This window comes from Astyanax mexicanus, chromosome 20, assembly GCF_023375975.1.
Source record: "Astyanax mexicanus isolate ESR-SI-001 chromosome 20, AstMex3_surface, whole genome shotgun sequence".
NCBI classification, from domain to species: domain Eukaryota; kingdom Metazoa; phylum Chordata; class Actinopteri; order Characiformes; family Acestrorhamphidae; genus Astyanax; species Astyanax mexicanus.
In genome coordinates, this window is record NC_064427.1 from 4,511,866 (window position 1) to 4,534,716 (window position 22,851).

General features: G+C 39.9%; 1 protein-coding gene across 9 annotated transcripts in view; it reads right to left on the bottom strand.

Moving 5' to 3' along the window:
- Window positions 1-22,851, bottom strand: part of cplane1 (ciliogenesis and planar polarity effector 1) — a 32,615-nt gene that overhangs the window by 4,821 nt on the left and 4,943 nt on the right. For 3 of the 9 annotated variants that reach the window (XM_049468393.1, XM_049468392.1, XM_049468391.1), the window contains 42 exons: window positions 22,639-22,745; window positions 22,398-22,554; window positions 21,845-21,948; window positions 21,432-21,614; window positions 20,187-20,436; window positions 19,920-20,078; window positions 18,608-19,317; window positions 18,340-18,530; window positions 17,487-17,567; window positions 17,200-17,370; window positions 16,856-17,023; window positions 16,542-16,770; window positions 16,340-16,452; window positions 15,908-16,134; window positions 15,574-15,738; window positions 14,860-14,995; window positions 14,580-14,689; window positions 14,326-14,472; window positions 14,092-14,221; window positions 13,547-13,865; window positions 12,001-12,919; window positions 10,925-11,079; window positions 10,715-10,854; window positions 10,365-10,468; window positions 9,802-9,863; window positions 9,463-9,525; window positions 8,643-8,835; window positions 8,167-8,514; window positions 6,822-7,481; window positions 6,161-6,330; window positions 5,791-5,875; window positions 5,428-5,476; window positions 5,185-5,319; window positions 4,989-5,060; window positions 3,979-4,094; window positions 3,491-3,710; window positions 3,126-3,379; window positions 2,947-3,037; window positions 1,955-2,158; window positions 1,404-1,439; window positions 1,272-1,305; window positions 659-787 (listed from right to left, as the gene is read on the bottom strand). In XM_049468393.1, the coding sequence (XP_049324350.1) occupies window positions 659-787; window positions 1,272-1,305; window positions 1,404-1,439; window positions 1,955-2,158; window positions 2,947-3,037; window positions 3,126-3,379; window positions 3,491-3,710; window positions 3,979-4,094; window positions 4,989-5,060; window positions 5,185-5,319; window positions 5,428-5,476; window positions 5,791-5,875; window positions 6,161-6,330; window positions 6,822-7,481; window positions 8,167-8,514; window positions 8,643-8,835; window positions 9,463-9,525; window positions 9,802-9,863; window positions 10,365-10,468; window positions 10,715-10,854; window positions 10,925-11,079; window positions 12,001-12,919; window positions 13,547-13,865; window positions 14,092-14,221; window positions 14,326-14,472; window positions 14,580-14,689; window positions 14,860-14,995; window positions 15,574-15,738; window positions 15,908-16,134; window positions 16,340-16,452; window positions 16,542-16,770; window positions 16,856-17,023; window positions 17,200-17,370; window positions 17,487-17,567; window positions 18,340-18,530; window positions 18,608-19,317; window positions 19,920-20,078; window positions 20,187-20,436; window positions 21,432-21,614; window positions 21,845-21,948; window positions 22,398-22,554; window positions 22,639-22,745 (8,096 nt within the window). Of the gene's footprint in view, window positions 1-658; window positions 788-1,271; window positions 1,306-1,403; window positions 1,440-1,954; window positions 2,159-2,946; window positions 3,038-3,125; window positions 3,380-3,490; window positions 3,711-3,978; window positions 4,095-4,988; window positions 5,061-5,184; window positions 5,320-5,427; window positions 5,477-5,790; window positions 5,876-6,160; window positions 6,331-6,821; window positions 7,482-8,166; window positions 8,515-8,642; window positions 8,836-9,462; window positions 9,526-9,801; window positions 9,864-10,364; window positions 10,469-10,714; window positions 10,855-10,924; window positions 11,080-12,000; window positions 12,920-13,546; window positions 13,866-14,091; window positions 14,222-14,325; window positions 14,473-14,579; window positions 14,690-14,859; window positions 14,996-15,573; window positions 15,739-15,907; window positions 16,135-16,339; window positions 16,453-16,541; window positions 16,771-16,855; window positions 17,024-17,199; window positions 17,371-17,486; window positions 17,568-18,339; window positions 18,531-18,607; window positions 19,318-19,919; window positions 20,079-20,186; window positions 20,437-21,431; window positions 21,615-21,844; window positions 21,949-22,397; window positions 22,555-22,638; window positions 22,746-22,851 lie in introns of those variants that run through there. The other 6 variants (XM_007244796.4, XM_049468394.1, XM_049468395.1 and 3 more) reach the window with 6 other exon arrangements.

A 22,851-nucleotide genomic window follows, 5' to 3' on the forward strand; every position in this document is an offset into this window, starting at 1 on the left:
TCAATAAAACAACAGTGTCACAGTTAAATGGCCTAAATGGGCCTTTTGGAAAGCTCAGCTGAGCAAATTTTTTTCCAGGTAACGAGTTCTGTGATTAGTCTAACGAGTAGGACAGGTGCGGTGAACACCTGATTTGCTTTCTGCACAAAAAATGCATTCAAAGAATTTCATGATTGCACTATTTCAAATTATTCTAATTCGTTGACCAGCACCTGTATATTACAAATTTCAATGTGACATATTTTGTATTCTACAGAGGTTTGAAAAGTTAATGCTGTTTACACAGTAGAGCTAACGTAGAACTGGTTGAATGATAAATATTTATTTTGTTGCACTAGTATATTTTTATAAAATATAATTTAATAAAAAACAAACCTGTGTTTTGCACTGTTGCCAAGAACAGCTTTATCATATAAACATCCTTAAATTTTGTACAACTATATTAGGCCCATATTGTCCAGCACTATAAATACCAAAAACAAACTATAAAGATTAAAATAATAATATTAATAATCAATGAAATAAAGTTTGTGGTTTAAAATCAAATGAAAGCAAAAATTAAGCTTTTGCCTCAGTACATTAACATTTCATAGTAAATGATTTACATTTATCTAAACTCAGACTAAACTACAAAACTAATCCAGCTCTCAGACCGTACCTGCTCTGTCTGGCCACTGATGAAGAAAGACGCAGTGCTGAGGGGGACAGCGCCCCCTGCTTCACCAAATCTCCCAAGATATCGGCAACATCGCTCAGCCCACTCAGACCCAGGGTGTTATCAGCTGGTCTGAAAATAAAGATCAGATAAGAGGTTGAACTCTTTTTATTTCTAAATGATTGTGAACACTTTTAATAAATGCATCTAGCTACTTAAGTGAAGATGTTTTAAAGCACACACACACATTCTGAAATATAAAAATGATATGCAAATACTTGCACCAAGTCTAATGGTGCAAGCCCCCTGGTAATGAGCTAAGGAGCAGGGGGACTGTGCTCTCTGGAGTGATGGTGCTCCCTGGACAGTAGAGACAGTTACTCAAACCAAAGCAGCATAAACCCTTTGTTCAAGTGATCAAGTGCCCCAGTTCAATCTATCCACATATTGCATCTAATGAGCTGATTCTATCATAATACCTAATTGCTAAAATATGTATGAATTTGTTGAAATTTATTAAACTGCTAAAAATGTATTTTCTCATGATTTGCATTTGAACCTTTCCATATATAGTTAGCAACAATAAAACAGGCTTTACTAATTAGGCAATACTTACATGCCAGAGATATCCATAGATGATTCAATCAATTCTGTAATAAAATAATCCACAATATATCAGCACAGAAAAGAACAACAATGTTATAAAAAACAGCTTTGTTTGCAAGAGTGCAGTATACAGGCCATTTACCTCGGCTGGCATTCCACTGAGACTGCTCTGGTTTCACTGAAACACAAGGATCAAGTTGAGCACTTAATTTAATCGAGAGCACAGGTAACTTACACCAGGTAAGAACAACTATTGTTCAGCACCTCCAGGAACTCCTTCCTTCAAGAGGCTGAGAAAACTATTCCAGGTGACTCTCCCTCATGAAGACACAGAGATTAAAATATCAAGTGTGCAGATCTGTCCTCTAAGATAAATGTGCTACTTAGAAGAATCAAAAGTATAAAAGTATAAAACATATTCTGGTTTGTTGAACACCTTTTTGTTTACAGAATAATTTAGCATGTGCTCCTGTATAGCTTTTAATATAATCTTTAATATTACACTTACAATGAAAAAAGAATATAAAAAGAAAGAAAACACACTGAATAAGAAGAGGTGTGTCCAAACTTTCGACTGGTACTATATATAAAAAGATTCACATATTGTTCCAAAAGGGAGAAAGCGTAGATACATGTTGATACATCAGTAGTGTCATTCAGTAGTTTATAAAGACAGTTAATTAATTGGCATACCTGCAGCAGAGGTGTGAGCATGCTTGGCCAAGCTCTGGGTAGATGTTGCAAGTGGACGGAGAGACGAGAGCCCGTCCAAACCAAGAGAAACATTATCACTCAGTGCAGAGGTCAAAAAACTTTCATCCATCTGCTCTTCTTTTTTTTCCTCTTCCATGTTGAACTGCTCATCAACATGATGATCCACGTGTCGAAAACTCTTTGCTGCAGATAGGTAGAGTATGAAAGCAAATTACATCAGTTCTTTTACATTTCTGGAGCTACTTAAAAAGTACAGCATTCCCACAATTTAGGTAAAATGTTCGGGGGAGGTTGTTTGAAATGTGTTTTCTCTTTTCCTGGCAGTAGAATAAACGATTGAGCTTTTCCACACTGGCAGGTTTATTTTCTCACATGATTTCCCATGATTTCATTTTTCTAAAAGTATTCCATACAGAAAAAAAAATCCATGGATGAGAATGCTTGTCCTGTATGGTACCTCAAAGAGAGACATCAAAAGTTCTCAAATTATACACTACCCCCTATGTTATGTACTGTGTCACTATATTCAGGAATCAGTCAAGAAATTACTATGTTTACTATGTAATTCCATATGTGTCCAATTATTATTTTCATGCCTTTAATATTAATCTACAATGTAGAAAATAAATAAAGTAAGAAAGGAAAACATTAAATGAGAAAGCGTGTCCACACACTTGAGTTGTACTGTATGTAGTTAACTATATAGGGATATAGGGAGTGAGGAGGTATTTAAGATTCAGCCATTAACATGCATTGTGACAGAAACAGAACTTCTGTAAAATCTCCACCAAAAAGAACTGTAATGAAAAAGGCAGTTTTTGGTAAGCGTAAATTAAGTCCTTTTAAAAAGATATTTGTGGATGAGGTCTAAACATGATCCAGAGACATATGGATAGAGCCCTATTTTTAACTTTAAAATATCAACTTTATATATAATCAAAATGGTGAAGGCAAAAGTTTTTCTAACCAACCTCCTTTTAGAACTCTGAAAGTGCTAGAATATGGTTTGTCCCTCTCGACAGGCTTCACTGCTGGACACAGAGTCTCTATAGTGTTCACCAACTGAAAAAAAAAACAAGAAATCACAGAGGAGCACAGTGAAGTTTTCCTCTATTTATAGAACATGGAAGTGCAACGGAACTCAACTCACCAGCCTGGTATTGGCAAATTCATGGTCCATACGGTCAGCAATGTCCTGCAGTGCAGCCAACTGGGCATCCATCTCAGCGAGACGGGCCGAGACTTGGTTGCGAGAAAACAGGAATGAGTCTCTTTGCTGCCGTGCAGACAGTGACTTCTCTGGAGCTTGGAGGTCCATCAGCACTCTGAGGGTGACTGGATCTCCACTAGGTTCCAATTCAGGAAGGTTCCTCATTGCTGCAGGAGGTGAGGAGTTAGAAGGACCTGGATAGAGGGTAAGAAAAGAAGCAGTTGAGGACACCAAGGACTTCTGTCTGTATTAAACTGAATTATCCATTAACAAAATCATTGATGCAGAAAAAAGTACTGAAGTACCAGGAAGTTCCTCATCCTGCTCTTCTGTACGGAGCTCTGTGTTGGTTGCAGCAGAGTTGGTCACAGAAGCTGCTAAAAGATGAAGCTGAGCAGATGTAGGTGGAGAAGCTGATGTGGTTTGAGCAGGAGTCTGAAAAGATGGCAGGGAAGGCGGCAGGTCCTGCAGGAGACTGACGTCCTCCAGATCGATAACACTGATAAAGTTCCGGCCAGCCGTGTTCTTAACAAAGATAGAAACAATGTGGTTCAATGTGGAGTAAAACATTACACTTCTACAGATCTGCAGTATAGTTCTGAATCACAAACGCTGGCAGCAGTAATCCTGTAAACAATGTGCATCCAATTTTTAAGGATTTAATATCATTTTTAAACAAAATTTATTTACTAAAACTTAAATAAAATACATAATCTTTTACTAATTGAATAGTATTCAAGAGAATGAGATCTTATAATAATCAAATTAAGTAAAACAACAGGTCTCTGCTTACCACGTTAGTTTCTGCAAACCCTGAGCTCTCTGGTTGCTTGGTATTTACATCTCTCCTGAAGCGCAGGTTGAGGAACATATCTGGTGGGACAACTGGGGCCATATCAACACATCTGTCTTTTGCAGGGATGGCAGAAATAAAGTGTGAACCAATTTTCAGTATGTGACACCTTTACACTGACATGCCAAAAGTCATGGGATAGCAGTATGTAACTTGTTCTTTAAGTGTTACTTCAGAGAATTGATTAAGTATGCACACAGCTGTATACAGTACCAGTCAAAAGTTTGGACACACCTTCACCTTCATTCAATGGTTTTCTTTTTTATTTCTTTATTTCTATATTTCTTTGTTATTTGCTACATTGATGATTAATATTAAATACATAAAAACAATTAAGGGACATGTATGGTATGACATAGTAAACAGTTAAAAAAAAAAAAAAAAAAAAAAAAAAGAGTTTGTCCTCTACAATCCCCTGACCTAAACCTGATGAACTTAGATGGTGATTTGAGATGATTTGGGATGAGCTGGAGCTTCACAGCACGAAAAGGAAAAACAGTAACTATTGTTCAGCACCTTCATAGACTACCTCAAAGATGCTGAGAAAACTATTCTAGGTGACTCATGTACCTCATGAAGACACTAAGCTCTTATCTTGTGAGTGAACATGACGTAGAAGGCACTGAACAGGACAGTGGGTGCTAATGATAATAACCGACAGCATCTTGCTATAATTTTCCTTGAGTCCAGATTGTATTACTATTCACATTCTCATTTAATACAGGAGACACATATATATCCCACAGACCTATCCCACAGATCAGTGGGATCTGAGCAGCGTTCTTTAGCTTCTATGGGACATGACAAAAGTAATTTAAGACTATAGTTTCTATCATGATCAATATATCATGATCAATATGTGATAATGATACATTTTACAGCAAAGGAAATACAGACATTGCTTTAATTCAATACATCAAGGTTCAATTACAATGTATAATGGGACTTACGAGCAGATGTATGACCCGGAGATGCAGCAAGCTGGGCTGAAACAGCTTTATCAGTGACAGGGCGAGGTGAGGCTAGAGAAACAAAGCCAGCAGAAACATCAAAAAACATCCTTAAATGTCATACAGTATAAATATGAAGGCTTTAAAACAGACGATTCCCATTTTGTACTTTGATAGTTTTCTTAATTTAACAAACCTGGCTCAGTGTTGGTGCAAGCGTCCTGGATTTCAGGAGCTTGTTTTTGTGTGGAAGCAAATGCATGAAGCTCTGCTGATGTGGAATAGGCCTCGGAAAGCAGCCTCTCACCAGACAGCACTGAGTCAAAGGAACCTGTCAAACAATGATGTAAAAGTACTGTAAATGTTGAGTACCGGTAAATACAGAATACACAGAGTTTAAGTAAAACAGTGGAGACACTGTTTCTGTGAATGTACTCACCTAAAGGAATGGCATAGCCAGCATCTGGAGTAGGTTCTTTCTCCTCAGGCTGCAGGCATACAATGTGTTCCATTAAAAATAATGTAGTGTATGTATATTCGATATATTAAAGTAACGCAATATTCTGTTTTGCAATACAGTGTTGATTCTGAAAAATTATTTTTATTAGATCAGTTTACAGGAATCAACTGGTGGTGAACTGGCGTTTATTTGGTCTTGTGCTTAAACTCAGACCACTAGATATAAAAGATACTCTCTTAAATAAAAATCTCTCTCTCTCTCTTTCTCTCTCTCTCTAGTCCAATTTCACTTCTAACTAAAGTAAATAAAATTTTCTAGCAATGAAGAACCTGATTTCTGTACCTGAGATGGGGGGATTATTGAGTCGTCTGATCTGAAGGTGACAAAAACTTTTTCTTCTCTTTTTTTCATTTCCCTCCTTTTGAGCCTGAGGAAATTGTGAAAAGCATGTCAAAAAAACAAGAAAAGCATGGCAGATACAATAAGCATAACTAAGAACTGCACAAATGGCAGGGCAGATCAGGGATACCCAACACATGCCCTGATAATCTGCCTCACTGGAGAGCTGAGCTCAAGATCTACAGTACACAGAGTAATTAAACCCTTTATATTGTTATATCACCTGGACCAAACATAAGCATCCCTTCACATCAATGCACATTAAATATATATATGACCCAGAACAGCATTCGGTAAGTATTTAATGAGGTACCTCTTCCTAGAGGGGGTTGCTGTGTGTGTTCTTCTCTCTGGAAGTATGTCTGTCTTGAGCAGCTGGATTTTAGGGTCCATTCCCTGGCTCCTCCCAGCAGCCCAGCCCAAAAGCTCCTCCAGCGGGATCAGGCGAGGAACACGCACAGGAGGTGCAGCATACTGTAAGTGCTACGGTCAACACAGCACAAAACTCTGTTTCAGATATATTAATATACACAGACACACACAACCTCAACACAAAAGCGTGGAATTACTTCTATATCAGCTGTAAAAACATATGTTGATGTATATATCTTGCAGTACAAAATGTAATAGTTTAATAATTAATTACACAAAACAAAACATACATTTAAAAGTTTTGAAATCACCTGTGAATTCCTTAAATGTAATACAAATTTCATAGCCATGGTTAGCAACCTTACTGAAGTTCAATGATTACCTGTTCAGCAAAAAACACACTGTTTAGAAATGTCTAGAAATGGGACACGGGGAATGGAAATGGGCAGAACCTGCTAGAGCTTAAACTCAGCAAGTTTCTCTAATATCTAGTAATACTTCCTGATCATGTTATGAGTTACTACAGAAAATCAAATCTCTAATGGTCCTTAAAGATCTTAATCCGCAAAAAAACAGTGCGTTTACAATAGCTTAATACATACACTTGGTGGCTCGGGTTCAGTGCGCAGCAGCTGCAGTCTGGGGTAAGGGCCTACTGCTGCAGGGCCCATCGTGAGCTGCTTCACTGGAGCAGAGTTGGGTATTTGAGGCAGCTGGATGGGTTGAGCTTTAGAGGAAGGTGGAAACTGCAGTAGCCGGAGCCCTGAGTGGGATGCAGGAGGCAAGCAAAGGGCTTCTCCCACTGCCCCCCTCTCTGATGATATTTCTAGAACTTGTGGTGGAGACTGCCTGGTGTACTGGTTAAGGTTTAGGTGTGGTGGTACTGCTGTGGGCTCAGCACTCGTCCTGCTCCTGTCCTCCTCTACTCTCCTAATCACGCTGGGTTCATGGTGAGTGCTGCTGAGGTGAAGGGTTTGGGCTCCCCAGGCTTCTCTCACTGGGGCAGGAGGAGGAGGGGGACGCAGTAGAGGAGGTTGGGCAGAGGGCAGCTGGAGAAGCTTTAGCCCCTGCATTACTGGGGCAGTTCTCTCTGGAGGGTTAAAGATGGAACGGTCATTGGGCCTGCCTCTGGTAAGACCTGCTTGTGGGGGAGTTTGATTCTCCACAGTGGTGAGAAGCCCCTGAGAAGGAGGAATAAAACGTCTACCTTCTGTCTGGCCATCCTCAGGCCAATCAGAACGAATGGTTAGCTGCTGGTTTTCCTACAGTCAGAGAAATGAAACAAAGACCAGATCACAGATGGTATTACAGATAAAAAAAATAAAATATTAAATAACTAAGACCCTGTGTACACCTGGTAATTTCTAGATTGTAGTTCTGGATTCTAGTCACATCACAGGACATTTAATGTAGCACCTTATGACTTTTATCATGTTGAGAATTTGGACAAATCAAAAAATTGAAGCTTAAAATTTGATTTTAGATAGAAGACAAAAAAAGGATAAATCTGGATCGAAATAAAGAGATCCTGAATAGATCTGAGAAAAAATAAGCTGATCTTATAAGACCCTGACTAGGTCACAAATGGCAAACTAAACCATACATATCAGTGTAACAGGTTCTAAGGCTATGTTCACAATCAGTTTACATGTTCTGCTCAAACTGGATTTGGCTAACGTGACGGTTCACAATTTACAGAAATATATGCAATGATATATCTGTCTGTATGTAATCTGTCTATGTTACCAGTGCTGGCTGATGACCATTCAATCATGACATGTTTAAAATACATATTGCATGCCCACACTTTGGATACATAACTGGCAACATAAAAAAGTGACTCAAATCTGATTGGAAAAAATTAGATCTGTGTCACACTGATGCAAACAATCAGATTTTAGCCACTTCATCCCATGTGAATGTAGCCCAAGTGTGTAAAAGTGTTACCTGAGGGTTGAGTCTTGAGTTAATAGGACTTAATGAAGGTCTGGCTGCCTCACTATTCCGCTGTTCATCTGCAATGTTAGTTGTCCTGTTCTGGGGTTTAGAGAAAGGCCCGTCTGCATTCTTTTGTCTTATGTTTTCAGAGGTCTGGGTGCTCATGCTCTGAAAGCCATGTTCAGACTGTACCACAGCTGCCATACTGGCATGGTGCTGTGGTTGTGCAGGTGCTGCAGTTTGGGAGCCAGGCATACTGAGCTGTGCCAAAAGTGGATTGGTGGATTGGGACAGGGGCAGGTTTGTAAATGACGCTCCCACAACTTGCATTAGACTCATAAAGTTGATCTGCTGCAACTGAACAAACAAACAAAAAAAGTTCAACGGGATTTAATTATTTATGTACTAGAATTACAATTTTTTTTTTAATTACATTAGAATTTTTTTTATATATACTAATTGTCAGAAAATCTATCTCCATCTACCTGAACAAGTCTGAAAAGCTCATCCTGGAGTAGCTGTCTGACCGGGTCAGGCTGAGTGTTTGCTCCGTTCTGAGGCAGAACGTTACTGGGGGCATGGCTTATTGTTCCAAGGGCAGCTGGAGGATTTGACATTTGGGAACAATGCTGGTTGTTCTGCTGAGAAGATGCTGGTTCTGGGGCCTCACTTACAGAACTAAGTGTATGATTGGGAAAAAGTTATTATAAAATATTTCTATTCATGAATGATGCAAGAAATACTTTTTTTTCTGTGTTAAATGTTTCAAAATCTATGGCGTTAAAAGTAGCCAAATACAACTAAATAGGTCTGTCAAAATAGTTAATGTTCTGGACAATATATTCCCCCAAAAATGATTGCAATTAATAAAATAATTATTTTAAGACTAAAATCATTATTAATCACAAACGGGCAATTTTTGGATAGGGATTAAGTCTATTCGTAATGGAAAATGTTTTTTTTTTTTTTTAAGAAAAACTGGTATTCAAAATGCTGTTCAGAACAATCCTAGTTTGAAAAACGACTCTATAATGATTAAAATATAACTATTTTAAGACTACTTTATGTCACTAATAGAACAATAATGTATGTCACATTAAATAATAATACAGTAATATCTTAGTCCAGAAAAAATTACATTCACCCCACACTTCAGGACACTTCAGGAGTGCTAAACAGTAAACTTGTTTTACACTGAGATCATCGGGAGACTATATATAATTGTTGGGAGAAGCAAATTAGGCTCTATATTCTTTATACTATTATATAGTGTGAACCAGACATAAGTCTAGGTGCTGTACTTGCCTGGAAGCTGTTTCCTCTTCAGGTGGTTCTACAGGTGCACCACCGCCTCCCTCAGAGCTACAACTAGAGACATCAAAGCACAAAAACATCCCTCTCAGTTTGTATTCAGTCTGCCCAGACGCTGCACCACACACTCACACTCACGGGAGCAGCTCTGTTTACACTCAAACCATAGCAACCTGCAGGCCAGACTCTACGCAGTGACACTGATAGCTCTGAGTACAGCAGCTACAGCAGAAGCTCTACATATGAGCTATATGTATGATATATATGAGATACATGAGATAATTATTACAGACATTAAACTGTTAAACTTTTGTTTGGGTGGATTTTACTCACTCAGATTCAGATTCGGAATCTTCAGTTCTCCTTGTGTTCTCCAAATCTGCCAATGTCAAAGCCTGTGTGAAAACAATCCACTGTTTAGGTCAGAATATATCTACAATAATATTAACTTATTAACTTCTATAATTTGAGTATAAAATTGAGTATCATGTATACTCAATTTTATCTACTTTGTTTGACCTATTTTCTTTTATTTATTCTTTTTATTACATTCTATACTTGTTTTAATCCTTTTTTTTGCTGATTATTACTTGTATTGTTGTTTATTGGTTTTATTACCTGATTGTGAGAAGAGCCTTTTCTATACTTTTCATGTATGAAAAGTGCTTTATAAATAAAGCTATTATTATACGCTTGACATATATTTACATACATTCCATACATCCACTCTTTATTTATTCTGTCTACATTGCATATTGTACATTCTCCTTCAATATACTGATTTGCACATAATTTTACTCTTATTTATTTGTTGAATCTGATTTAATCAGTTAAGATAAATCCAATTTAATTTAACCAAATCTAACATTAATGCCTTGTTTTAGAGTGGTGTTTACCTTCTTTCTAGACCCAGTAAAATTTTTGCTGGGGGTCTGTATTTGAACAGAAATGTCTGGTCCAAGTAAAGATCCTTCCAAGGTCTCCTCTATACTGCTGTTATCTGCAACATATAACACACAAGTCATTACAGTCAAACATTATTATTATCATTTAAGACAATTTAATGGTACTGGTAAAATTATAATAGCACAATAATGCAATAATACACCCTTTTAAAGAACAGTGACCTTTTAATTTAATTAAGAATTTTGCCAGCAATTAAAGTAAACAATTTGGCACTCAAGGTTGGCAAAAATGTGACGGGTCTAGTTTGCTGCGCTGATTCAAGCCCCAACAATATTCTCACCTTCTGATTCACACATGACAATCAGTTCACTCTCTCTTCCAGTTCCCTTTAGACTAATGTCAGAATCAGAATTCACATCCTTTAGCCCAGACATGTGAGAGATGCTGTGGTTGTCCTGAATCTCCTCAGGTTCACACATCCTGCAGAATAAAAACAGATTAACCACTGCAGACAAAACACTTTATTTAAAGATATATAATGAGAACTCACCTCAAGCCACATCCCTGCTGAGGTTCTAGATCATGTAAGGTGATGGGAGTCTCTGCTGAAGTAGGATAGCCAGTGTCAATGCTGCTCTCTCGCTCTCTTATACAGCCAGTCTCAGGTTGCAGCACTGGAGCCACTGTAAAGTCCCTCTTCTGCCCCTGGGTCAGAAGAGAAAACATGTTTAGGTGAAGCCTAATCTCATTAATTTCGTTTCATTAATCCAACATTAACTAAGTTTCAAGCATTTAGATTACAGTATACTGCATGCTGTAAAGCAGGATTTTTCACATGCCTAAGATTATACATATGCATTTAATATTTACCTATGCACATATAACAGGCATGCAGTGATGACAAAAGTACTGGAACATCTGTTAATTCACAGTTTGTTCCAAAATAACAATATTAAAAAGAGTTTATTCTGCTTTTGTTGGGAGTAATTCACTATACTGTCCAGGGAAGGCATTTTACTATATTTTTGAACATTGCTGTGAGAATTTCATTACATTCAGTGACGAGAGCATTAGGGAGGTCAGAATGCTGGATGATCACCACCTCACCCTAACCTCAACTACACCACTAATTCCAAAAGTAGGAATGAACAAAAATGAAACATCTAGGCAGAAACTAGGGATGTGCAATGATATTGGAATTATATCGATATTGACAGATTTGGCACATATTTTAAACCAATACTTGTTATTAATTGTCAAAAAGGCCGACCTGGTACTGTAGCTTAAGTTATATCATTTATCAGATTTGTAACAGAAGTCAATGATCCAGAATGTCATGATACTAATAATGCACTCCATATATCTCCATATATCCAGAATTAAAGTAAAATAAATGATACAGGACAGATATAATCTGTATCTAGTTGGTATATATTGGCAAAAGAGAACATTGTGAATTATTATTTTGCTAAAAACAGCGAAAAAGTAGTACTCTGATGTGATAATTAATGGTGGGTAATACTTCTTAAATAAATTTATTAGAATGAGTTTCCAAACAACATTTAGACATATTTTGTAGGACATACTGTACAATTTATAATACAACATGGCCATCTATCATCTCACCTTAAGCTGGACCCCATGCTTGTCAGTTCCCTGCAGGCCAGCAGTATACCTTTGCTCCAGCAGCCTCAGAGCCAGGAGTACAGCAGGAGCCGAGGCTTTGGCCCTAATGACCACAGGCTCCCCTGCACCCTCTAACGTCTTCCTGCTGGTCTGACTAACCAGGACACTTCTGTCTGCCCAGCGCAGCATCCATTCAAACAGCCTGCCCAGTCTGGGAAACTGGGTCTCCAACTTGGAGTCCAGCTCCAGCTGTAGGTCCACATCAGGGTGTGAAACAGCCTTAAAGAGCCAGGGTTCAATTTGTGGGGCCAGTTGAAACAAAGTCTTAACGGGGCTCTTTTCTGCACGAACCACAGAATTGGCAGACTGGCCGCGCCTCTGGAGAAGGCTGAACAATCCTGGCTGTTTCCCACGGAGAGGCTTAACCGACATGCTGGTTTGAGCGGTGTGGGCATCACTGATAACAGAAGGAGCTAAGCTGACTGAGGGGGTTGGCTCAGGAGTTACAGGAAGTATGTGAAAGCAGCGGCCAGCGCAGAACACTGGGAGCAGCGCGTCCCGCTTTCGACCAGCTTTGCGGCGCTTGAGTGTGGTCAGCATGTCGAAGGTGTCGGAGTGAAGCTCTCTTTCTCGCAGCTGTGATGAAAAGCTGCTCAGCAGAGGCAGCTCTGACTCTTCCGTGTCTAGGCTGTCCTTCTCCAACACATAGCTGTAGAAGAGCTCCAGGAATCTAAGGTACTCCTCATCCTCAAGCTCAAACACCCATGTTCCCACAGTTGGTAAAGTGGGTCCAGTGTTATTTCCTTCATCAACAACTGACCCCTGGGCTGCTCCCTTAGTCACAGACTTAGAGCGTCCATCTGCATTTCTCTCATTCCTTGATGTTTCAGATCTGTCCTCAGCTTTCTGAAACCTGGAGCTAGAGACAGCAACATCAAAACAAGCTTAGATTTTTAGCTTTGTCATGGTGCCTTACAACTGCTAATTCTCAGTAATTGTGTTCAAAGAAATCCTTTAGTATTAGTAAAAATATCTATGATAATATGTGAATAGATCAGTGACATAATGATTTAATACTGTCCATTTTAATATCGCAAAAAGAAGTTCAAACAGTAAGAACCAAGTGATTTTGGTTTTTATTTTTATCCAGATGAATTGGCCATGGCCTTACAAAATGTCATATGGTGCAACCATGATTTATCTTTAATCGTTTTTTTAACATGCTTAACATGTGTACATGTAACAAGTTCTCAATAGTAAGCAAAGTGTTTTTGATAATAATTATCTAATTTTTATTTTAATGTCACAGTCACTTTCTTATTTTTCCTGTGAATCAGAAATTAGATATTTGTTTTATGTGTTATAATGAGTTGCACCACACAATTAATCCTTTTTTAAACATTAAAGTAAGTAAATGTTACAACATTTTAGTTCAACATGGTTTAAATGCATAAACCAATGACATATATATGTACTTAAAAAAATCACTGACCTGTATGCTAATATGTTGCAACAGAAATAACCATAACAGTAATCAAATTGTTACCTGTGATGTGGCCTGGTCTGCATGTCAGGTGAGAGAGGCTCTGACAATGTATCAGCCATGTCTGTCTCACTGCCCACTAGAGGTCGTTCATAGTCGGTCAGGGTGCTGTTACTCAAGTTAGTATCCAGAGAGAATCTGCTCAACATCGAGGCGGTTCCTCCCTTCTCCTCCCCTTCGTCTCTCTCCCAGAGATGCCTTTCCAGAGGGGCCAGATTCTTGGCCAAGCGGCGCTCTTCTTTGCAGCGCTGCCTCCGCTGGTCCTGGATCAGCAGCATCATGGTCTCGCCCTCTTCCTCTTCCTCACCGCCTGACTCTGAGGCTACACAAATTTGTTTTTTGTTTTTTTAGATTAATATACAGATTAATAATTTGACATAATTATACAACTCTTTGTTGCTCACAGAAAACATTACATGCTTAATCTTTTGCACGGAAGCATACGCCAGTTCTAGCATCTGTATCCAGTGCACTTTACAGGGAGCCGTATGCAGAGGAGACTGGATTATGGGAAGGAAAAAGCAAATTCAAATACTACTGTGCTTCACCTGGTTTGGGTGTAGAGGTCTGCACAACACAGGTTTGGAATCTGTGCATCATTGAGCTGTACTTGTCCCGCAAAGGTACACGAACAGATTCTTCCTCGTTTGGAAACATCCTGACCAGAGTTTCTGTCACCTGGTCATCAGAGTTAAGAAAAAAAAAAAAAAAAGAGTACAAAATGATGTAAACATGGATAAAGAGAGTAGAGTGTAGAGGACTCTGTTTGGGCTGGTCTTTACCATTGGAACAGGTGGAAGTTCGGCCACCAGGCTAAGAGCCAGGTCCTGCAAAACCTCCTCAGCACAGAGGAACCGTGAGAAAGGCAGCAGGCGGCAGACCCAGCGCAGGGCCTCCTCACACAGCTCAGATACTCTGACATCAGGAAGCTGGCACACAAAGCAGTACAATCAGAAAAAACATACTTTGGACTGACTGATTATGTAGTAGCACTTAAAAGCAAAAACCCTGAGATGCGTGTGTTCAAATAGTGCACCTGAGAGTTCAGAGACTTGCTCCTAGCAGTCTGGTACTTCCTACAGGAAACTGTGAGTTGGTCTCGAACATGCAGCATCCAGCACAAGCCACACAGCTCTCTGAAGCAAACTGAGAAATAGCAAGAAACATAAACACACATGATCGATAGTCATGATTACTGATTATCTGAGCTGAAATTCAGTATATATATTTAAATGCTAAAATGTGTAACCTTATCCCATATTCCAAGTGGGAACCCCACAAACCTTAAACACATATATACATACATACATACATACCTATTGTCTGTTTAGAAACACTGTCCATGTCTTTATGCCCTAGGTGCCCTGAACGGAAAAATCCACAGAAATTTGTGAACTTCTTCAGCCCTTCGGGAAGAAGGTCATCTTTAGACTCAACCTTCCACTTTCTGACCTGCGATAAAATACAGTAATTTATGTGAACACTTTTTAAATCCGAGTGAAACTGCAGACAAATACTAAAATTCAAGAAAAAGTAAACACTACTTTTTTAAATCTACAAACATTTTTACACACTTGCTCCTTGTAACTTTTGGGTAAAACATGAATTACGCCCCTATTAGTACACTTTAGCTGTTTCAAATCTGCTTAGGGCACCTCCTATTGGTTGACATTGGGTAAAACATGAATTACGCCCCTATTAGTACACTTTAGCTGTTTCAAATCTGCTTAGGGCACCTCCTATTGGTTGACATTCAGTTCAGTTCAGCATCTGTGAGTCAACTGAAAATGAAAAAGAGGGGATTTTCCTTCCATTACAAAGAAGTGGGCAGTAACCATTTGAATACCTGTTGCTCCCACTGAATAGCGTAGCTAAATAAAAAAGCTTCTGAGTAGCTGCTTTCTAATCTGTCCGCATATCTCTAAGCCCCACCTCCACACACATAGTATCAACCTCTTAACATGCGCTTTTTAAATGAAACATGTGGATAAAATAAAACCTGTTGATATTACGGGTGGATGTACTCATACCTTGCGGTAAATCTGGCGACAGCGGCGCAGGCTGCTTATGTACCACTGGGCCGCAGGTCGGGAGCAATGGGCAGCCCTAAACAGCAGCAGCACTCTTTGCAAAACTCCAGCAACATGGCAACGCAACTCCCTCTCCAGGACCAGCATCCCATTTCCAAATGAGTCCTGAAGTGGACAAATGTTTACAAGATTAAAAAGTAGGCAATTAATAAAAGCAAAATCACCTGTACTGTATTTTCCAAATCTTTTTCTTAGCCTCTGTTGGGCTGTGTGGCTGATCCTACTGACTTCATTGTTACAATCACTGTTAATCATGTTTCTTTGCTATGCTTACTTCATGTACCTGGGTGTTAGGAGAAGGCTGCGGACAATACAGAGGAGGTGCAGGAAGGTAAAAGACAGGAGGGACGAGCATGGGGAAGGAGTGGGCGTGCTCTTTGGCTGAGTCTAGTAGCTGGGAAAGGGGCTGGGAGACAACATCTACTTCAGCCATGACTGAAGCCTTCAGGATCTCCTGCACAGAGGCCTGTAGAACGTCCATATCTTCTACTTCTGCTGTATCTGAGGGAGAGCAAGGAAGCTGAGCATCAGTTTCTGTTAATGTGTCACAGTCAGTATAGTCTAAAGAGAAAATACTGACATGCCAAAGGTCATGGGACAGCAGTATATAATCGGATCTTCAAGTGTTACCTGGTGATTAGGATTGTAAGCTTAAAGTGAGTTGTGAGGTGTTATTTTGAGAGGGAGAGTGAACATTTGTACAAACCTTTCCCTCTTTCATCAGACGAAGCCACGCAGCCCATTAATGACTCCAGCTGGTTCTGAAAGATCCAGCCAGGATGCAGCTCAACAGGCAGATGCAGCTCTTTCCATTTCAGCCTAAAATGAATGCAATAACTTTTAATTACACTCCTAACTCCAAATCAAACACTCCATCACTTCTACCTGGAAACAGTAAGCAAACAGACCTGCTGAAATCGTAGTGCAGCCTGCAGTAGGTGGTGTAGGCCAGGCCAAGGGACGCAGCAGTCTTCCAGTCACCCAGGCTGTGAGCCAACCACACAGCTTCAGGCATCAGCCCTCCCAGCAGGAGGAGCTCCAGAGCATAGTCCACTGTCCACAATTCTGAGAGATGCTGTGATCGCACTGCGCCTGCCACCCTGCTCTGAGACAGGGCCACCATGCGGCGCCCTGACACTGATCCAAAACGAGAAACATTTATGAACTTCAATCATCAGACTCTCTTACAGCTGGCTATATTAGAAATTGATTTCTTACTCACAATGAGGCAAATGCAGAGGGGGCAGGATGTCCACGTTGTGGGGTGGGAAGATGGCAAGTGGCTGGTTGGTGAAGTAGGAGGCCATGAACCTCCCTAAAGACTGTACCACTGCACAGGCAGCTTCTTTATTCACTTGCTGTGGAAGCCAGCCTTCAAAATGAGCTTCATCTAAAGAGGATAAGAGGACATTATGAGTTCTGAATGTCAGCACACAAGGCTTTAAATTAGGATCATGGACAACATACAGCCACAAACAGAGACTAAAAAAGTTTTATTTGACTAAAACCAACTGAACAGAACATTTCCTTTAATCCTTTAACCACTGTCATTTCTTTGGACCTTACCACTCTTCTCTTCTCGGCTATGTTCTTCCACTTGGCCGTTTTGAGATTGTAGCCGCCGGGCCAAGAAGTCACACAAGGCCTGGGCCTCCCTCAGCCGATACTGGAACAGCTGGCCAAACAGAAGAGCCAGGCAGTAACGTGTCTCCAGGAAGCCTGTCCGTGGACCAACTGCTTGACATGAATGGACAAGTGTCTATGACAGGGACTTACGACTATGTAATTTAATTCTAGCCTAAGTGACCATAATGTATATTCACATAATTAAGCATGACAAAGTGAAAACCAACCCCTTTCTCTCTCTGCCCATAATTGGACTCGCCAGGCCTGGACACACTTGCTGTATTCACCTAAAATGAAGTGCTGTTCTCCTGTAGACAGAATGTATGCAATCAAACCACTAAAAAATGCTGAGATTCTTCTATCTACAAAGCTGGATTGCCAGTTGCAGGTCTAGACCAGCAGTTTTAGAGAAGTAATTTCAAGACATGCCATGGTTTTAGATGTGTGCCACCAAACAGTGTTGACTCTAAATGCTGTGATTCGAGGTTAATATTATGTTTACATTAACATTAATAGTGACTCCTATAAAACCTTAATGATGCAGTAATATCTTATTGAATTAATATCACGGTTTGAGTGCAATTATATCTTAGGACGTTTTCACTACTGTAGTTCGTTTCTCTGGTCCAAATCAGATTAAACGCAAACCTAAACACACCAAAATGCGCCCTAACAAACCATGTAAGTACGTTGTCTGCTCCGATTGGTCAGAGCTGTCTGGGGCGGGAGCTACATGTAAAATATAGCTGTTCTGTTTTTTAGACCAGCATGTATATTTGTACAGTGTAAAGCAGCAACAGAGAATGTTTGTTTATAGCTATGGTAATTGCCTGGGTAATACATCAGGTTAAACTGCACCTGAACAGCCGATTAGCTCAAATAAAGTAGAAGTATGTTTGACAATTGGGACCGGATCATGTTCTTACCACAAGCGAACCACAGCACATAGTAAAGGTCTGGTGTAGATCAATTAACCAGCTGGTCTAGATCTGTAACTGCCTGCTGGCTCTGCAGATGAATGATGTTGGAAAATAGTTTTTATAAAATATAGATTTTTAAACATTATTAGCTATGTTTAACCTGTTATATTGTGCAGGGCAGGACTTTCCTCCAAAAGATCACCACCTCTCTGAAGAGCCTCCTGGATTTGAGAAATTATATTTGACATGTTCTCGAACTCCTTCCTCTGGCTTTCCAGGTTTGTTTGACTAAATAATTTGGCTTGATACTGCAAAGCTTGCCTGTACAATTTCCTCCACATGGTTATCAATCTGAAAAAGAAAAAACAAATTAAAAAACACATGCATGTAAGAAAATAACAACAACAACCAGAAAAAATCAGGAGAACCTGTTTGAAGGTCTGTTGGGCAGTAGTAGCTGTGAAGTCACGCTTTCAGCCTCTTTGCTTTCCTGTAATAGTGGGATGAAGAACATGTCCGAAGGACAGGGAGCATGATCCTCCCGTTCCTGCTGCACAGTCTGCTCAGGTAAACTATAAGTCAAGTCCAGAGTCTTTGAGGTCTCCTCAAGGACCAGAAGTGCTGCAGTGAAATTTTGAGAAGAACAAACACTATCTAATGATAATGGTAGAAAGAAATGTACAAAGCACTGCACAAGATCTACTATGACCCTAAAGCAACTGCTGCTTCCCTTGTGAGGGGAATCCCAAGGTAAGAAGCAGAGCAGAGACCTAATGAGGTCAAACACATGAGAAGTCCAGGTGCCTTTATCCTCCCTGTGACGCTGCACCACTGGGAGAGCAATCCGCAGCATTCGGGCCAGCCGAACAGCACAAGAGACGGTGTATTTCAGCAGACGCTCCCTCTGATCCATGATACCACCTTGAGATACTCCAAAAGCCCAAGCGGTGAGAATATTATGCCGTGCTGTGGCCAGTTCCTCCAGGAGAACAGAAGAGTCTTGCTCTGAGTCTTCAGGGTCAGACAAGTGCTGGGCATGAAGGGTGTCAAACATGGAGGCGAATTCCAGCCTCCCACCATCCTGCATAACAGAGTGTGTGTACTGACCAATGTCTGAGTCTTCTTCGTCATCTTCACCCTGGAGAAGCACACAGAGCGAAAAAGTGAACTTCAGACTCGGGTTAGGGAATTTTTTTAAATAAATCGCAGGTCTGAAATACACTTGTTCACAAAAACGCAGTTCTGTCTTAGGCAGATATGTAAATGCATGTAAATGTCTTTAGTGACAAATCCAGGGCCTTAATTGGGATCTGGTGATGGACAGTTTTGAGTATGGAGGCTTTGTGGCGAATGCTCCAATTCAGCCTTTGCTGTGGAATGACACACTGCTCTGACTGCTGGTGTGATGATCTAGGGAGCCATCACATATTGCAGTCAGTCACCCCCAGTAGTGATATGTGCAGGACCAGATTTATTACCAACTGAGCATTTATGGGACCATCTTGGATGCAAATGATGGCCACCTATGTGCAAGATCTGCAGGCCCAGCTGCAACAGTGCTACAATTTTCCCCAATTAACCTATCCTTACACTCTAATATTGTAATATGTTCCATATATTATAAAAAAAAAAGTCCCACATAGACAATCATTTGATTCTAACATCTCCTTCTTCTGTGCATTTGTGTCAATGAAGGTGTTTTGTTAGATAGAAAATAGAGAATAAAAAATAAATGTTGACCTGGGCTTTCTCAATGGTCAGTTTCAACCCTGCGTTGTCCTCTCCTTCTCTGAGAAATAAAGGTAGAGTTGACGCAGGAATCTCTTTCTCTTTTAGTGCCAACAGGCTTGCTGTGAACTTCAGAGTGGACATGGATTCCAGTCTAGGTCTGACCTGGGGCTGAACATGCACACAGATAAGAGAATTTATACAGCATTTTAAAGGAAACTCCACTGTTTTATAGCCTGAAATAAACTCCTGTATTTCTGTAGAGTCTCTCCAACTCACCTGCTCTGACCCCAGGAGCCTGCTTACTCTCTCCAGCCCCTGAGCCGTGTCCAAGAGAACACTGCTCATCAGCGAAGTAGGTGAGGGCCTGCTGGCCATCTTCAGCATGGTCACCATGTAGCCATCTGACATAAGGAGGCAAGGCAGCCTCGGGTGCCAAGTCACAGAGTACCTCTGTCTCATCGGGTCACGGAGAGACACACTGGAGCTGGAGAGGGCATCGTCCGGTGACTGCAAAGGCACTGGAGGTCTAGGAAAAGAGGAACAGACAAATTAAAAGAAAGAAGGAGCCTCAGCACAAAATCTCAAAGCTATTTTAATGCTTTTAAACATGCATGTGTTACAAGTTGTGAAGAGCTCCCACATTTTTATATAATAAAACATGCTAAAAAATGGAGAACTGCTTCAATTCGCAGGCTCAGACCAGTGCAGCTGTTTTGTGAATATGTTTTGTTTTAATATGTTCCAGTGCGATTAGTGACAGAGATTATGACTGCTCTAGTACTTACATGTAACAGAGCACAAAATGACCATGTTGGAAGAGGGAAAAAGAGAGAGCACATGACTAGAGATGTTGGAAAAGAAAAGGGAATCATGATGAAAGAGGACAGGAATCAAGAGAACAAGAAAAACAAGAAACCTATAAATAAGAAGAAAATGAGTTGCATGGATTTGGACTAATGAAGGAGCTGAAAACTACAACACTAATAATGCATTTAATATGGATTATTCATGAATGACAGTAAGACAAAGATGCATCATCCCAGACCCCATTGAGCATCTCTGATATAAAATGCAGTTGAAAAATATGTGATAATTAATAATAAGCAACATACTGCTTCTTACTCTGTAAACATAATATCAAAAATCACATCCGCCAAACTTGCAGTTATGTCTCAGGAAGATACGTAAATGATGACAAGTGTGGTCTGATTACACATGAAATATTTTGCCACAGGAGGGAATAAAAGTGTTTACTTTGGAAAGTGTACTTCTTGGTAAGAGATTATTGTCTTTTATATTAGGCAGGTGTCTAGACAGGGTGGGTTGTCTTTTAGACATTTCTCGATAATGAACTCAGAGCCTCATATTAATTGTACAGTTTTCTCCCAATAAACTACCTTTTGCTCTAATATTGTTATTAATTACAAACATGACCATTACATTCACATATATAACGTGTATTTATTTATCTGCTGTAAACTATGACAGAATACAATACAATATCATATGAATTGCACTCACCTATAGGTGACCAGTGGATGAAGAGGCAGAAAGTGTGCTGGGCCAAACTCAATGTCACACCCAGCTGTCGAAAGAGAGACCAAACCACCCAAGCGGGCCAGCAACAAGAGGGAACCTCTCTTCAGTACACACGCAAGATAGAGCCCCTCTGGACTCCAACTCGCACAGCCCACCCAATATGACCTACGGAGTTTGGCAGACCATTAAACATGACTGTGGCTTAACCCCTAAATTAATGATTATGTTAATAATCTTAAATCAAATTAATAGTACAGCTGTTAAGTTTACCAAATTGTGCGGCATGCCACAGGGCTCCATTCTAGGGCCAATTAACTGTTCCATACTATAATAGTAATGAAGGGCAGCCCTCACATACACCACTTAAAAAGTAAAAGCAGTTTTTTCGCACTTACCTCACATATTTAGCTGGGATATTGAGCTTCTTACTGCCGCATCCTCCCAGCAAGCTGGATACAGTCACAAAGTTCTGGGCGCTAATGTACAACACCTGAGTAGCCTGTAAGGAATAAAAAAAAATATGATACTGGGAACACCTCATCACTTTTTGATGGGTGGCTTTACACAAGTAGTTCAGCTCTGATGATCCAGATCAAAGCACAAAATAATACAATACAATGTTCCTTTTTAATTCTGATTTATTTAGGATTCATACTGATACACTTGATATTCAAGCAAAATCTTTAAACAAATGTTTATATATTTTATGACATTTATTTGACAATTATAACTGCAATAACTGCAATAACAGTTGACCTAAGCTAGTGTGGTTATTAACATGCTGTTCAATCTGTTCAATTGTACTGGTATTGAACTCATCTCTGTGTGTCCAACCAGAGATGCATCTAACTATTAAATGGTTAAAATATTATGTGAATACAACCAAAACAGAACACATATACTTGTTAATATGCACTGAAATGCATGACTACGCTTTGCGTAACATACCCTTGGATCTTTCTGATTAAGGATTATTGCTAAAAGTTGGCCATCTGGTGAGAAAGCTGGTACCAGAGCTCCTCTTGACTTCACAGGTCGACATGGAGGCTCAAGATTCCTGAGTGGAAAGGTTTTGGTGACCCACTGAACGCTGTATCTTTCTAATCTGTAATAGAGACAGATATTTATTCAACTGTGTTCAATTACAGACAACACCACAGTACTGAATTCCACGTCTTTGTAATCAGACCTGAGCTTGTTCTCCCAGGTCTGATCCCACTGAATCTTCAGGATGGTGACCATCAGTTCCTCTCTATTGGTGAAGACGAAAGCACTCAGGCAAACATCACCTACAGTCTAAACAAGAGCAAAAACAAGAGTATTTAAACAGCAGAATTAAACGGATAGCCTTTAGAACTAGAGCTGCAGGATATTGCAAACAACAAGACATGTTGTATTGCAA